The sequence below is a fragment of the Poromitra crassiceps genome (genome assembly GCF_964638095.1).
Source record: "Poromitra crassiceps genome assembly, chromosome: 10".
NCBI classification, from domain to species: domain Eukaryota; kingdom Metazoa; phylum Chordata; class Actinopteri; order Beryciformes; family Melamphaidae; genus Poromitra; species Poromitra crassiceps.
Window position 1 is genome coordinate 22232462 of NC_139631.1, and position 13567 is coordinate 22246028.

Genomic DNA, 13567 nt, shown 5'->3' on the forward strand with positions numbered 1-13567 from the left:
TATGCTTAAAGCCCCTTTTCCCTAGCCTCGCCCCTTTCCCTCACCACGCCCCCTACAGAAAGTGACATTGACTTTGGCTCTCTATATGCCTCCAGGCAGTAATGCTGCGTGTGCTGGGAGCGAGGAAACCTTTGTCCATGAGAGTAACTTTTCAGCAAGTTCTGCCCAGAGACCGATGTGACTGATACTCAAACCGCCCGATAGGGAGAGAGCAGTAAGTCTGGGTCCCAGGGTCACTCTGCCTGTGTGGCACCCCAAGGTCTATCATCATCTTTGGGGACAGGCCTGTCTTGAGGTAGGCTCCAGTCAGCTCCTCTAATTAGAGGAATCCCTTTTCTCCGCCATGCTCTCTGCCTAGTATTCCTCATCGCTCATCCTGCTCTCCCCCATAGCGTCCTCGTATAGATCAGAGTACATGAAGGACATGGCAGTGGGTTCGTCCAGCAAGTTTTGGTCAATGATCTTAGGGGGCCCAGAGGGGAGAAAGATGGGAGTGAGGGTGGTCTCTTCACTAGTAAACACCGAACAACTCCCCGTCAGAGATCTCTGGCTCTGTCTTTTCATTCTCTTCCCCCCTCCCAACTCCAGGTCCTCATCCTCTCTCCGCTGCAGCGCATCAGCAGGGGCCCCAAGAACCCAATTTCCATAGAAAACCTCATCCAGGTGCCCCCCAGCTACAAACGAGTCTCCTGACGCCGAGGGGCTGTCCGTGGCTGTCTCCTTGCCAGGCTTTTGCTCCCCTGCTTGAGGCTTTGCCGCAGGCTGTTCCACCTCCTCCTGCGGCTCTGGAGCTTGCGCCCCAGGAACTACCTCACCCATCAGGGTAAACTTCTCAAAGTAGTCCATGTCACCGGCACTGTCTTTCTGTGTGTCTGCTGAGGGCTTTGAGGCCTGTGGAGAGAATGCAACCAGTGAGTGAATTCATAGAGGACTTTGTAATGTTGAACCTACAGTACATGCAAGGGAATTTACATCTTATTTTCATGTGAGTGACAGGGCAGGTCACATCTCTGCAAAAAGTTCTAAACTAGTGTTAAACACCTCATAATCATGCAAATCATTGAAATAAATGAATAAATACCTCTTGGTTCTCCAGTATTTCCACCTCCACTTCCCCTGGTAGGCCATCATTCTGTCGCTCTGCCAAGCCTTGGTGGTTTCTGGACCTGATCCTGTGAGTCTGGTTTAGATAAGACAAGTTGTCCTCCAGCTCTGTACTCTCATCCACAGTGGACACTTTGGACGGGACTCTGATGTTGAGAATCTCATAACCCTCTGAAATCAGACTGAACAGCTGCTGATCTTTGTCTTTGATGTCCTCCAAGTCCAGCCCTGTTTCTGTTTCCTCCCGTTTAACATTGGGAACAGAGACCTCCGCCATCTCAGGTCTCTCCACCCCCAGTGCTGAAGTGGATCTTGAGCTACTGGCTCTGCTCAGCCTGATCTTGCCCTGGGCTCCGGAACCCTCCATGCTGTAGCCTTCAGAGATGGAGCTGGTCTCAAAATCCGAGGGGTAGAGCAGCGGCTAGAGGCCGTCTCCCAAACAATACCACTGTGTTCACTCTGGACAGTTACCATGTGTCCACCATCAGGCACTGCAGTTTGGGCTTCACAGACGGGTCCTGGACTACCTCTCGCAGGCTGGAGGACAGAATGAACAGAGTCAGAAGAAGGAGTAGAGGCCGTTTTTGTCATTCACATGAAGTGAAAGGACCAACTGTCAAACTGCAAGAGGAGATTCTTTTGGCTCAGCTCACGGAAATTCAAGCAGAGAAATAACACTTTTGCATCACTGAGTTGGCAAGTGAGCAAGCTGATTTCTCAAAATTAAAACACATGATATCTTCAGGTCATGTTTTCTCAGGATGATTACTTGAGAGCTGTATATCTCGCTGCATTAGCGAATGTGCCGGTGTCTGCCAATGTGAGTAACGAGCTGAAAAGTAATAGTCTAATGTGCTCTGAGCTTGACCACCAGTTATAAATACAGGTTGGGCTCCAGCAGGGTCAAGGCAGGGTGATGTCCCCAAATGCTGCACATGTAATATTAGAGAAGACCGGCCCTCTCTCAGATACAAAGCCCCACATATTAATATATCCTACTATTTATGTCATGGATAGAACATGCGTTATGAAACATGCGAAAATGTTGCATATAGAGCTGCCTTCAGTGCAACACTGACAATAATTCCTTGCTTGAACGCATCAGATGATTAATTGACTTTCTTTCATTTGTCTCCTACACATGTAAGGATATCAGTTGAGAACTGCCAGTGGAGAGCTGCTTGGTGTAACACCCGTTCAGTGTCTGCTCACCAGAGATTTATAAAGCACATCTTCTCTTGTGTCAGTTTGAAGCAATTTGTCAGAATGTATCTGAGCTAAGGTGCCGGGAAATTAATTATTTCTCATATACTACAATTCCTTGGCCTTGCCCACAGTTCTGGAGTGACATAGACTTCAGTCTGCTGCTGACACTATGCAGAAGTCATAAAACTACCGTAGGTGTAATAAGGCATCAAAACCACGTAACGATAAATATTAGCCCACAAGCTGCCAAAGGGACTGCAGAGAGCTTGCAGAGGGTCAGGATATCCAAGAATAATATTTTTTTCCCCCTCATGAATCACAAACACCTAGACATTTTGAATGACATCTGAGCTCTTAGTAAAAGTGGAAAGAGTGCATTATTTGGAAGAAGTGAAATGCCACCTATATTTGACAATTTCCAAAAATCGGGTGAAATTCAAATTGGATGTTATTTTTAGTTAATAATAGCTCTTACCGGGCACAGTTACTCTGGCTGATGAGTGTGAATAACATCCATGACTCTAAATTGATCAGAATATCCAGGATGGACCACATGCATTTTATTTCTACCATTGTTGTCCTGTGGCCCATTGAAAATTCCCTTAAAACTGATGCCATGCCACCCAATCTCAGTGGTCTCCACAGAGACTGAGAATATAGTAAATATAACAAAAAATAGAAAACATATGTGCATCTTCAGAAATGTAATCTTTTAACATTTAAAACAGTATGGTACAAAATGTACAAAAAAGACGAGGAAAAATACAAACCAAATAGTTACACAAAAAGGAAACCACACCCATCTATGTGTAAATTCTTTCACTGTTTTATGTAGTTAGTGAATTGATCAAAGTGACCCATTAACTTATGTCAAACAGACACAGCACAGGCTTGAAACCAGTTGAGGGAAAATAATACAACACAGCAGGAGCATTAACACTGGTATTAATATCCAGCGAGTCTGGCCTCTTGACCTACCTGGCAATTACCTGAAAATCATTTAGATTGGAAGACTGCTTCGCAAGCATCGTCAAACACCAACCTGTTGAGATGATCAGTTTCAGAGAAGCTTAAAACCCTGAAAAGGCATGAAGTTGTTCCTGAAGAACATAGAAGGCCTTTAAAAAAAGTGTCTCTAGTGTATAAAGCAAATCTACAATTGCTTCAGTATTTACCTAAAAACACAAGAAAATTTAAGCTGCCTTTAAATTATGATAACTGGTCAATGAATCATGTAAATCATGTAGCCTAATAAGTTGATAGAGACAGATTGAAGACAGAAAGAAGAAATTAGGAGGGGGGGTTAGGGTAGCCTAGGTAAACCCAGCCCCCACGTGACCTGCTCTCAGAGTTCCCAGTCACTACCTTGTGACTGTAAGCAGGGTGAGCCTGAGAGCAGGTCACTGGGGGCTGGGTTTACCCAGGCTAGGGTTAGGGGGGGTAGAAGTTGTGGCAGCAACAGCATGGTATCTTCAAAGTGAGTCTGGACAGTATGGCTCTGGCCATGTGGATTCAACCAAATCTGACCGTAACCAGGGTGAAGATCAGAGGCATAACCTTGGCTGAGACTGACCAGTCTGTCAAACCTTAATGCAGTTGCTTTAGTCCGACCTAGCTTCTGATATTAGCAGGCATCATTTTGTGTCTTCTGATAGTTCTATGCCTCCTGGCAGTAATGCTGCTTATATGGGGAGGGAGCGAGGGCCGTCTGGCAACCTACAACCAACTGAACCGACCATTACCATCCTGCCCCTCCGTACTGTCTTATCAATGGCATACATTTGGCAAATGTGGAAGAAACATTTGTCCATGAGAGTAACATTTTCAGCAAGCTCTGCCCAGGGACCGAAGTGACCGAGACTCAAACCGCCCGATAGGGAGAGAGCAGTAAATCAAGAGTTCCAGGGTTGCTCTGCCTGTGTGGCACCCCATGGTCTCTCATCTTCTCTGGGGACAGGCCTCCTGTCTTGAGGTAGAAAGCTCCAGTCAGCATCTCTAATCAGAGGAATCCTTTATCTCATGGCCGACTCCTGATTAATGGTGGCTCGGACGGCGAGGATGGAGTTCAGGTCCTTCCTCCGCTGGAGTAGCTCAGATGACTGCACAGAAAGAGAGACATGAGAAGCAGCGGGATAATGACATGTAAAGGTAGCACAGCAATGGAGTAACCTACCTGAGCAAACTGAGCTTTGATGTCATCAAATCTGACCTTCTCATGGACCGCCCTGGCCACGTTCTTTCTTTCAAATGGCTCTGAAACACAAGGAGTCACCGTCACTCACTGGACATGCAGCATTACTGTGGACCTCTGTAACAGTTGTTGCAGCGATTGTAAACTAAACTAATATCTATGGTGGTGACAGCATATGTTAAGTCCACTGTAATAGTTACCCTCCACACAGATGTATTTGTTTCTCCACTCTAGAGAGGCGGTCTTAGGCAGAGCTTTGGCCTCCCGTACAGAGATCACCTGCTTATCCCACCTGCATGACGAGGGAAAAAAAACAGCAGCAAGGGAATTATTTATGTAATTAAATGGAAAATGAAGACTAATAATTAAGGAGGTTTTTCTAGCTAGAAAAATAATGCTCCTTTTACTCTCCTATGCTTGAAGATGCTCACTTATTCCTTTCAACTGTTTCAATTCAGGACACGTCAGTTTAATAAAATTCTGATTTACTTTGCCTCCCTCCATTTGGAGGGGGAAAGTGAGCTTGGGGCACTGCAGTTTTCACTCTCAAACAGCCAGACTCTATGGAAATTACTACAATGCTTTTAAATGCATAACAGCGATTATTTTCTGATCCAGTTCATTTTCCCTAATATATGAGATCTTTTTAGCTGGATGGCATGGCTGAAAGCTCTAGAAACCCAAGCTAGAGATCACTATCTGACAGCAGTCTCGACTCTCGACACACAGAAACATTACACCACATGGTGAAACCCTGACAGCAAAACCACATGTGGGACAGAGTAGCTTTATTGCTGCCTGCTGTAGCCGCATCACACAGCTAGAGTTAGCTAGGACGAGACAGGAAGTGTGGCGGTTTTGCCTTCAGATTTAAAGCACAGATTGTGTCACTTACTTTTGAGAAAAATTTGAGAATAATGCTCTCTTGGGCTGTGCATAGCAACATAAATGGTTAGAGATGTATAATAGTATAATATAATAGTGTAAACATATCACAAACCGCCCAGCTTAACTAGGTACCACCTAGTTTTTTTTTCAAGCTTTACACTGTACAGTACTTACTGTACATCAAATGTGTCGATTAAAAGCATGTATGTACAGTGTGTGTTTTAATTCTCGCTGTGGCCACCCCAAGACATGTTGTGCCAAGGTAACCTACATAAAACGCCAGGCATCATAGTATGACATGTTCGTGCTGCCTAAGGCCAAAGGTCCCACCTGCCACTGCCCCTCAGCGAGCAACATGAAACCAGAGACAAGGATGCAGGATAGGAGGAAGGGGAGGAAAGGGAGAGAGGGGAGTCACTGGAAAGCAAGGGTGAGTGAGAAGAGGTGAGAGATGTGAAAGGGGAGCAAGAAAAAAAGAACACAAGAAAAAAAAGTCCTATGTGCACGACTCCCAATGTCGCATCCTTATGAATTACCTGAAGACGGTGGCATAGTACTTGAGAAAGCCCAGCAGCAGATCTCCCAGGGAGGACTGGTTTGGAGAGATGTAGGGGGGGATGTGTCTGGGCCCCTCTGGAACCATGTCGATTTCCATGGATGGATCGAAACACTCCTGATAATAACATGTAGGACCATGAATATGAGCTGGGTGAAATTGATTTGATTATATTAATTTATTAAACTGTCATGCACCATTAGGTGCCCAGCCCTCATGGGCTTACAACTTGACACTACAATAGCACAGCGTACACAACATACATACAGCACACACATCCAACACAGCGAGACAACGGCCACACACACAATCAACCACACATCCAACACAGCGAGACAACGGCCACACAAACAATCAACAACACACACATCCAACACAGCGAGACAACGGCCACACAAACAATCAACACACACATCCAACACAGCGAGACAATGGCCACACAATCAACAACACACACATCCAACACAGCGAGACAATGGCCACACAATCAACAACACACACATCCAACACAGCGAGACAATGGCCACACAATCAACAACACACACATCCAACACAGCGAGACAACGGCCACACAAACAACAACACACACATCCAACACAGCGAGACAATGGCCACACAATCAACAACACACACATCCAACACAGCGAGACAACGGCCACACAAACAATCAACACACACATCCAACACAGCGAGACAATGGCCACACAATCAACAACACACACATCCAACACAGCGAGACAATGGCCACACAATCAACAACACACACATCCAACACAGCGAGACAATGGCCACACAATCAACAACACACACATCCAACACAGCGAGACAACGGCCACACAATCAACAACACACACATCCAACACAGCGAGACAATGGCCACACAATCAACAACACACACATCCAACACAGCGAGACAACGGCCACACAAACAATCAACAACACACACATCCAACACAGCGAGACAACGGCCACACAATCAACAACACACACATCCAACACAGCGAGACAACGGCCACACAAACAATCAACAACACACACATCCAACACAGCGAGACAACGGCCACACAAACAATCAACAACACACACATCCAACACAGCGAGACAATATCCACCTTATTTTTGTGAGGCTGCCGCTGTAAAATAATTCTGGGAGCAATATCCGGTATAGAACGTGAGCAGCTGTGTTTACGCTGGCTTGACGCTGCCTGGATATAGTACTCTGCACTGCAACCCATGACTGCAGCACGTGCCTCCTCGCATCGCATTTCCTTGTCGAACTCCGAAGTTAAAAGTTTGCTCGTCACAAAATAACACTCGTTTTGGGAATGTTATCTATCACATCCGCGGCTAACCTGTTGCTCGTTGAACAAGTCTGCATTTATCAGCTCAGCTGCACCGTTTACAGACGGGTAAATTAGACGGGCTGTGTTGTGTCAAGCTAGACGTAACGGGGGAAGAGGACAGGAGAAGGAAGCAGCACCCATGATGCATCATGGCCGCCAAAAATAAGGTGGATAGAATTCAGACTTTATTTAAATATTTGTCTGGAAATGTGTTAAAATTGTTTAGTCATTTGAAATGTGGCCATTGTATCAAAACGGAGGGTTAGAAAAAAATGCATCTAAGCTTTATTCCGTAGCACCTATTCCTAACAGGCTAGTTGATTTTTTTTCATGCATGCATTAGTTGCGGTGACACATTCCTATTATTTTGTCGCTTGCCAGTATTCTGTGCGGGCGCCGGGCAATGTTGGCGATAAACAAGTATAAACTTCTTCTTCAGTCACACTTATTGTATGTGGTATGTGCCCTGGATAGGAAGGTCTGCTTACTGGATAATCCTTCTGAAGAGAGGGAAGGACAGGTTCCTTAAGAGCTAGAAAACAAGAATACAGAAAAGATTAGACTTATCTTAAGTCAAACTTATACAGTATATGAGATTGGATTGGCTGGAGGTGTCTGAGCATCTGTGTGACTGTGTACTGACTCTGGAGGTAGTGCAGCACCATCAACACCAGTGCGTAGCTGCTTAATGTCCCCCTGCTGGCGTCGTTGATGTCATGGTAGCGTGCCCATTTCTTGACGACAAGGATGATGGGCCTTACCCTGAGATCAGCTGAAATAAGCATAAACACAAGCAAAACACAGTAACATAGCAATCTTGCTTTGAGGGAATGATTCCAGTGTATGTGGTTTGTACGAATGTAGAGATTGAACTTGGGTCTTACAGAGGGAGAATTTATAGTCTAGAAAAGTCAGTCCCATTGAAATCAAAGTATGGGATGTGGTAATGGAAGTAGCTGTGGTCTCACCCACCATAGGCATAACTCCTAAGAAGGAAAGTGTTTCTGATGCCCACTGTGTTGTTGATATTCAGATCAAACTCCAAGCCACTGGGGGGGGGGGGGGGGGGTGGGGGGCAGAAAGAGAGAGGTACATAGCCATGATCTCTAACTGATGATGCTGTAAACATTGGCTGAAATGACTCCTGTTTTCTTCGCATAAAGGCGAAGATCAGTCCAAAAAATAGAAGGCTACCTTTAATTATTGTTAATGCGCCAAAGTAGTTGCGATGTTCCGTACACAGTGGCTCATCAAAATAACAGGCTTAAAATAACACCGAATGATTTCTTCCTACCTGCTTCTCTCTCTAAATTTGATGATAGGGACCTTGGCTCTGATCAGCTGACTCCTCCCTATATATGCTGTGAATCAAGACAAACATCACAGAATGCATGGTAGTCATTTCACTTTCCTAATCTGTCAGCCTGAATCTTCCACTAAGTAAATGGCTCCCCCTAGTGGAGGGTGTGCTGAACACAAGATCTGGACATAAACATGGACATCACATGTCATCACACAACTTTCCCAAGCTAAAATTATACTGTACAGAAACCCACACTGGATTCCAATAACTACTTTGCGTACTTTGCCCAGTGATACTTGTTGGTGACAAGCAGATGAGGCTAAATAATCATTCTTTCCAACCATGTTAAAAAAAGTAGGAAATGAAGGGTACATAACTCAATTATTCAAAATGAAATGACCTTGTAAAAATGGTTCGTTAATACTCACGCAGTGAGCTGAACAGCCCTTGGAGAAGAGTGAGTACAAAAATAGGATCAGGTTGGATACCCATCTGAAAGAGAAAAAGGGGGGGGGAGGGAGAGAGAATGAGTGAGTGTGAGTGTGAGTGTGTGTGTGTGTGTGTGTGTGTGTGTGTGTGTGTGTGTGTGTGTGTGCGTGCGTGCGTGCGTGCGTGCGTGCGTGCGTGCATGCATGCAGGCACACGCGCGTGTGTGTTGTCTACAGTCTGACACAACTTTGGACATTAGGGACAGATATTAAGTAATACTCACAAATCCCCCAATGATCAGACACAGATCAGCATCACTGCTCCTGCAGCCCAATCCATTCATGGAAGACCCAGTCAAGTAAAGCCGTGACACTGTGAGAAGGACAATTAGTGGAGATGGAACACTGGGGAAGCCAGGGCGGAGCATGACTGTCTGTACCTCACATACCTGGAAAGAGATGCTGTATGTCTCTCTGCAACCGGGCCCTGGCCCTCTCCTTATTGATCAAATCAGAAGCTTGCTGTTGGCACGCGTCGAACAGCTCCACCATCTGACCGCTCAACTGAGGTCACAAACACATGCAGTGATGACACTAACCACAGCATGCCTGCATACACGTATATATGTCAACTGAAGGTTATGTCCATCTAGGGGTGGGCGATATGGCAAAAATATCATATCACGATTTTTTAGGCAGAATCACGATCCACGATTTTATCACAATTCTTTTTCATATTGGTTTTTAAGACTATTTTGCAAGTTACTGAACAGTACAAGTACAACCAAACTAATTTCAGGGTTCGTATGGTCATGAGAAACCTGGGAAAAGTCATGGCAATTTAAAATACAATTTGTTTTATAAATATTTTCATGTCATTCATTTACACTGAGTTTACAATAGGGCTGGGTATTGGCAAGGACCTCACAATACTATATGTATCACGATACAATTGTATCACGATACGATTGTGATACAATACATATTGCGATATATTGCAATAGTCGACATAATTTACTGAAAAATAAATTCGCTGTGCACCACCCAGGTAGTGTAATGATATATACATCACTTTATATTGATAACTTAGTGGACAAATTGAGTCAAAACTGCCCGAATCCGACTGAAGCAAATTAAACTGAAACTGTAAAGCAGCCATAGATATGATTCAGACACTTTTCCACTATATCTGCCTGTCTGTCTCTCTACCCGCATGTTTGTTTAGTGTGCGTGTGTGTTGTAAAGATGTTTAATTTGCGTTCATGTCATTTTCATCACCGTTCATGGTAACGAGCAGAGCGTGTGTTTAGGCTATTTTCTTTTTTTTCAACTATCGTCCCAGCTCCATCCCCAAATTAATTTTCATCGTCCCTGACGCCATTTTTAATGTCCCCGGGATGACGGGAGGTCCTTAGTGTCGAGCCCTGGTTAAGTGTGTAGCCTATGTGTGTGTGTCAAACCAACTCCCCCTCTAGCCCCGCTATGCTGCTCGCACTTTGTGAAGTGAAAAGAGGGGAGGAAAACTTTGGAAGCGTCTTTCAGACATAGAAATGCAACTGATAGAATGTGCACTGCATGTAGCACGATTCTTACGATCTGTCTGGGAAGGCAGATCGTGGGGGCCATTCTAATCGTTAACGATCTAAGATCGTCATATTGCCCACCCCTATGTCCATCTCAATATACCTTGTCCTTGGCGTAGGTCTGCAGCATGTTAGTGCTTCCTAGGACAGTAGGCACCTGGGGATAGGGCTGGGACTGGGGGCTGGGATGCAAGCGATCAGCACTAGAGTGGCCCATCCTAGACGTCCCAGCCACCTCTTGGTCAGGACGGTGCCGGGGAGGAGGGGTCTGAATGAGAGGACTGCCTCCTTGTTGGATGAGAGTGGGCTCAAGGCGCGGGCGCTTAAAGTCATGGGGACTGCGGTCGTCAATCTGCCTCCTGGAGGAAACACAAAGATGAGGCAAATGCAAAGACATGAGAAGGACAGAAGGGAATGAGAAGACTATTCAATAAGGACTGTATAGAAAATGTCCTACTTCCGTCCATTGACTGTAGTTGCTGGGTGAGGAGGGCCCAGGGCCGAGGGCAGGAGATGGGACCTAGACAAACATACAACATTACTGTACCTGTAAGGACAGGAAGGTCCTAACTGATAAATATTGTGAGTTTTCCATTTGAGATTATATGCTTTCGTGATGTTTAGCACAACAACAGTGTAGACCAGTTTCTTCAGTTACCTGTTGGGACTGCTGTTGTCAATCTGCCTCCTGGAGGAAACACAAAGATGAGGGAAATGCAGACATGAGAAGGACAGAAGCGAATGAGACAGACTATTCCGCGGCCTTGCCCGCAGCTCGGCTGCTGTGTGGCCAATGAGACCAGCATCACTGATGATGTCAGATTTATGACATCACTTATGATGTCATCACTTATGATGTGATCAGTGGGATTTAAGACATCACTGATGATGTCAGTGGGATTTATGGCATCACTGGGATTTATGACATCACTGATGTCACAGTGGGATTTATGACATCACAGTGGGACAGAGAGATAGAGAAACAGACAGAGCCCTAGCTCCCATTTACTGTATATACTGATGATAGACCACAATTCCTTGGCTTTGCCCATAGTTCTGGAGAGACAGACTTCAGTCTGCTGTTGACATTATGCAGAAGTCATAAAACTAGGTGCAATAAGGCATCAAAACCTGGGTGAGGGGCCAGGGCAGGAGTTGGGACCTAGACAAATATACGTTACTGTACCTGTAAGGACAGGAAGGTCCTAACTGATAAGTATTATGAGTTTTCCATTTGAGATTATTTGCTTTCGTGATGTTTAGCACAACAACAGTGTAGACCAGTTTCTTCAGTTACCTGTTGGGACTGCTGTTGTCAATCTGTCTCCTGGAGAAACACAAAGATGAGGGAAATGCATAGACATGAAAAGGACATAAGGGAATGAGACATACTATTTCAATAAGGAATGTATAGAAAATGTCCTACTTCCGCCCATTGGCCGTAGTTGCTGGGTGAGGGCCACCTGCCCAGGGCACGAGATGGGACCTATAGACCTGCTGAGGCACCGGGGGTCCGCCCGGGTGGAGTCCGTTACTGTGACCCTGGCTGTGGGGCGGACGGCCCCTCGGCGGAGCACTGTGGGAGGACATGCTGCGGCTCTTCACGTAGGACCAGCACAAAAACAGAAAAAGAAAACAAAGAAAAAAACACGGTGACGTTACAATTAGGGGAGTCGGTACTGGTGGAAAAATGTGCCACTCGCCATTAATTATATCATTATCCAACATTAACAATAATGCTTGAGTGACAACCGAGGAAACGGAAACGTATTATTGGTGAGGCGCAATGTAGCTAGCTAGCTAACACCGAGCAGCAACGGTTAGCAAGCTAATTCAGTCGTCAGAAACGGGAATGAAAACCTGTTCTATATTATTCACATTGCGTTCCCGTGTGGATGAGATAAAATGTTTACTTTACTGAAACCATACGTGATACAACTTACCAAATCACACGTCACACATGTAAACAAAACTGATGATGGTGCTAAATGCTAACCTCCTAATGGTGATAACTTCCGCGTTGATGCCATGACGTAATGCATGAATCGATTTAAAGGGGACGCCACTAAATTTGAGTTGAACGGACAGTTAATAATGTGAACTTGGGAACTGTGAATAGGAGCAACTCTCGCCCTGAATCACTCAACTGAGGACCCGACTTTAGGCCTACTTGCTTATTTGAGGACTCCCCCTGTTTTCTCACGGGCATTTCTTTCCATAGTGGTCAATGCAGCCATTGTTTGAACCCACGATTTGGTTTGCCAGTCATACTTTATTTAGTCTTGTTTACTCTTTGCCAGTGACTTGTAATTGTGCAATGGCAACTACAATATAACCACAAGAAGACAGTTGTATAGGCTACCCAAAGCTATGTCACTTAGGCTATATGGGCGTTGTAGCCTAATCTTCTGCTGTTGTTAGTAGATCTGGAATTTCACTAATCATGCTATGTAGCCTATCTCTGTCACTGTCCACGGTTTATATCTCCAATGCAGTGGCGCAGGAACGAGTTTGCAATAGGGGGACAAAAGCGGGAAGGGAGTCTTGCCAAAGTTTTCTTTTGCCGAGTCTTGGCAAAAATAAATTTATGTTTTTTTTTTTTTTTTTTACGTTTGGTTGATTTTTAGCCATATTTAGAGGAATATTTCATTTTAAATTAACATTAGGATTGATGTCATTATTCAGTATTTTCTCCTTTTCTCACTCACTTGGTGACTGAACTTATTATTTATTATTATTATTATTATTATTATTATTATTATTATTATTATTATTATCACTTTGAAACACAGTGCAAAACTTGTCATCTCAACACAAAAATAAAATAAAACTAACCGTATACTATACCATTATAACACATTCAAGCCATCCTAAAGTGCATTAGTGAGTGCAGTACAGAGTCCGGGTCTGTCTGTCTCTCAGGTGTAATAATCCCACAACGATCACGGCTTTAACAAGTGTCACA

The 13567-nt window shown here is 44.7% G+C and overlaps 2 protein-coding genes across 4 annotated transcripts; both read right to left on the bottom strand.

Annotated features, from left to right (window-relative positions):
• Window positions 1-219: 219 nt before the first annotated feature.
• Window positions 220-2823, bottom strand: cmya5 (cardiomyopathy associated 5; the record flags this gene model as incomplete). The annotated part of the gene is made up of 4 exons (XM_083645336.1): window positions 220-891; window positions 1082-1493; window positions 1576-1641; window positions 2786-2823. 4 exons carry the CDS (start codon window positions 2821-2823, stop codon window positions 355-357), a joined length of 1053 nt encoding a protein of 350 aa, XP_083501462.1. The 3' UTR covers window positions 220-354.
• tent2 (terminal nucleotidyltransferase 2) lies at window positions 1512-12622 on the bottom strand. 3 transcript variants are annotated; one of them, XR_014553119.1, is made up of 17 exons: window positions 12546-12622; window positions 12029-12201; window positions 11900-11929; window positions 11261-11290; window positions 11060-11122; window positions 10706-10961; window positions 9469-9583; window positions 9304-9392; window positions 9020-9083; window positions 8583-8649; window positions 8261-8337; window positions 7932-8060; window positions 7777-7820; window positions 5926-6062; window positions 4702-4793; window positions 3300-4563; window positions 1512-1641 (listed from the first exon to the last, which is right to left on the bottom strand). XR_014553119.1 is itself a non-coding variant. In XM_083645025.1 (17 exons), exons 2-17 carry the CDS (start codon window positions 12190-12192, stop codon window positions 4323-4325), a joined length of 1524 nt encoding a protein of 507 aa, XP_083501151.1. In that variant the 5' UTR covers window positions 12193-12201; window positions 12546-12622; the 3' UTR covers window positions 3006-4322. The 3 variants fall into 3 exon arrangements, 2 of the variants coding, with proteins under 2 accessions (XP_083501151.1, XP_083501150.1); XM_083645025.1 differs by lacking the exon at window positions 1512-1641 and having other exon boundaries at window positions 3006-4409; window positions 4484-4563; XM_083645024.1 differs by lacking the exon at window positions 1512-1641 and having other exon boundaries at window positions 3006-4563.
• Between the last annotated feature and the right edge of the window lie 945 nt (window positions 12623-13567).

Coding starts and splice junctions, on each gene's coding strand:
- tent2 (XM_083645024.1), bottom strand. CDS start 12,192: ATGTCCTCCCACAGTGCTCCGCCGAGGGGCCGTCCGCCCCACAGCCAG. Junction 10,962..11,059: donor ACTACAGTCAATGGACGGAA/GTAGGACATTTT, acceptor TGTTTCCTCCAG/GAGGCAGATTGACGACCGCA. Junction 6,063..7,776: donor CTCTTCAGAAGGATTATCCA/GTAAGCAGACCT, acceptor TGTTATTATCAG/GAGTGTTTCGATCCATCCAT.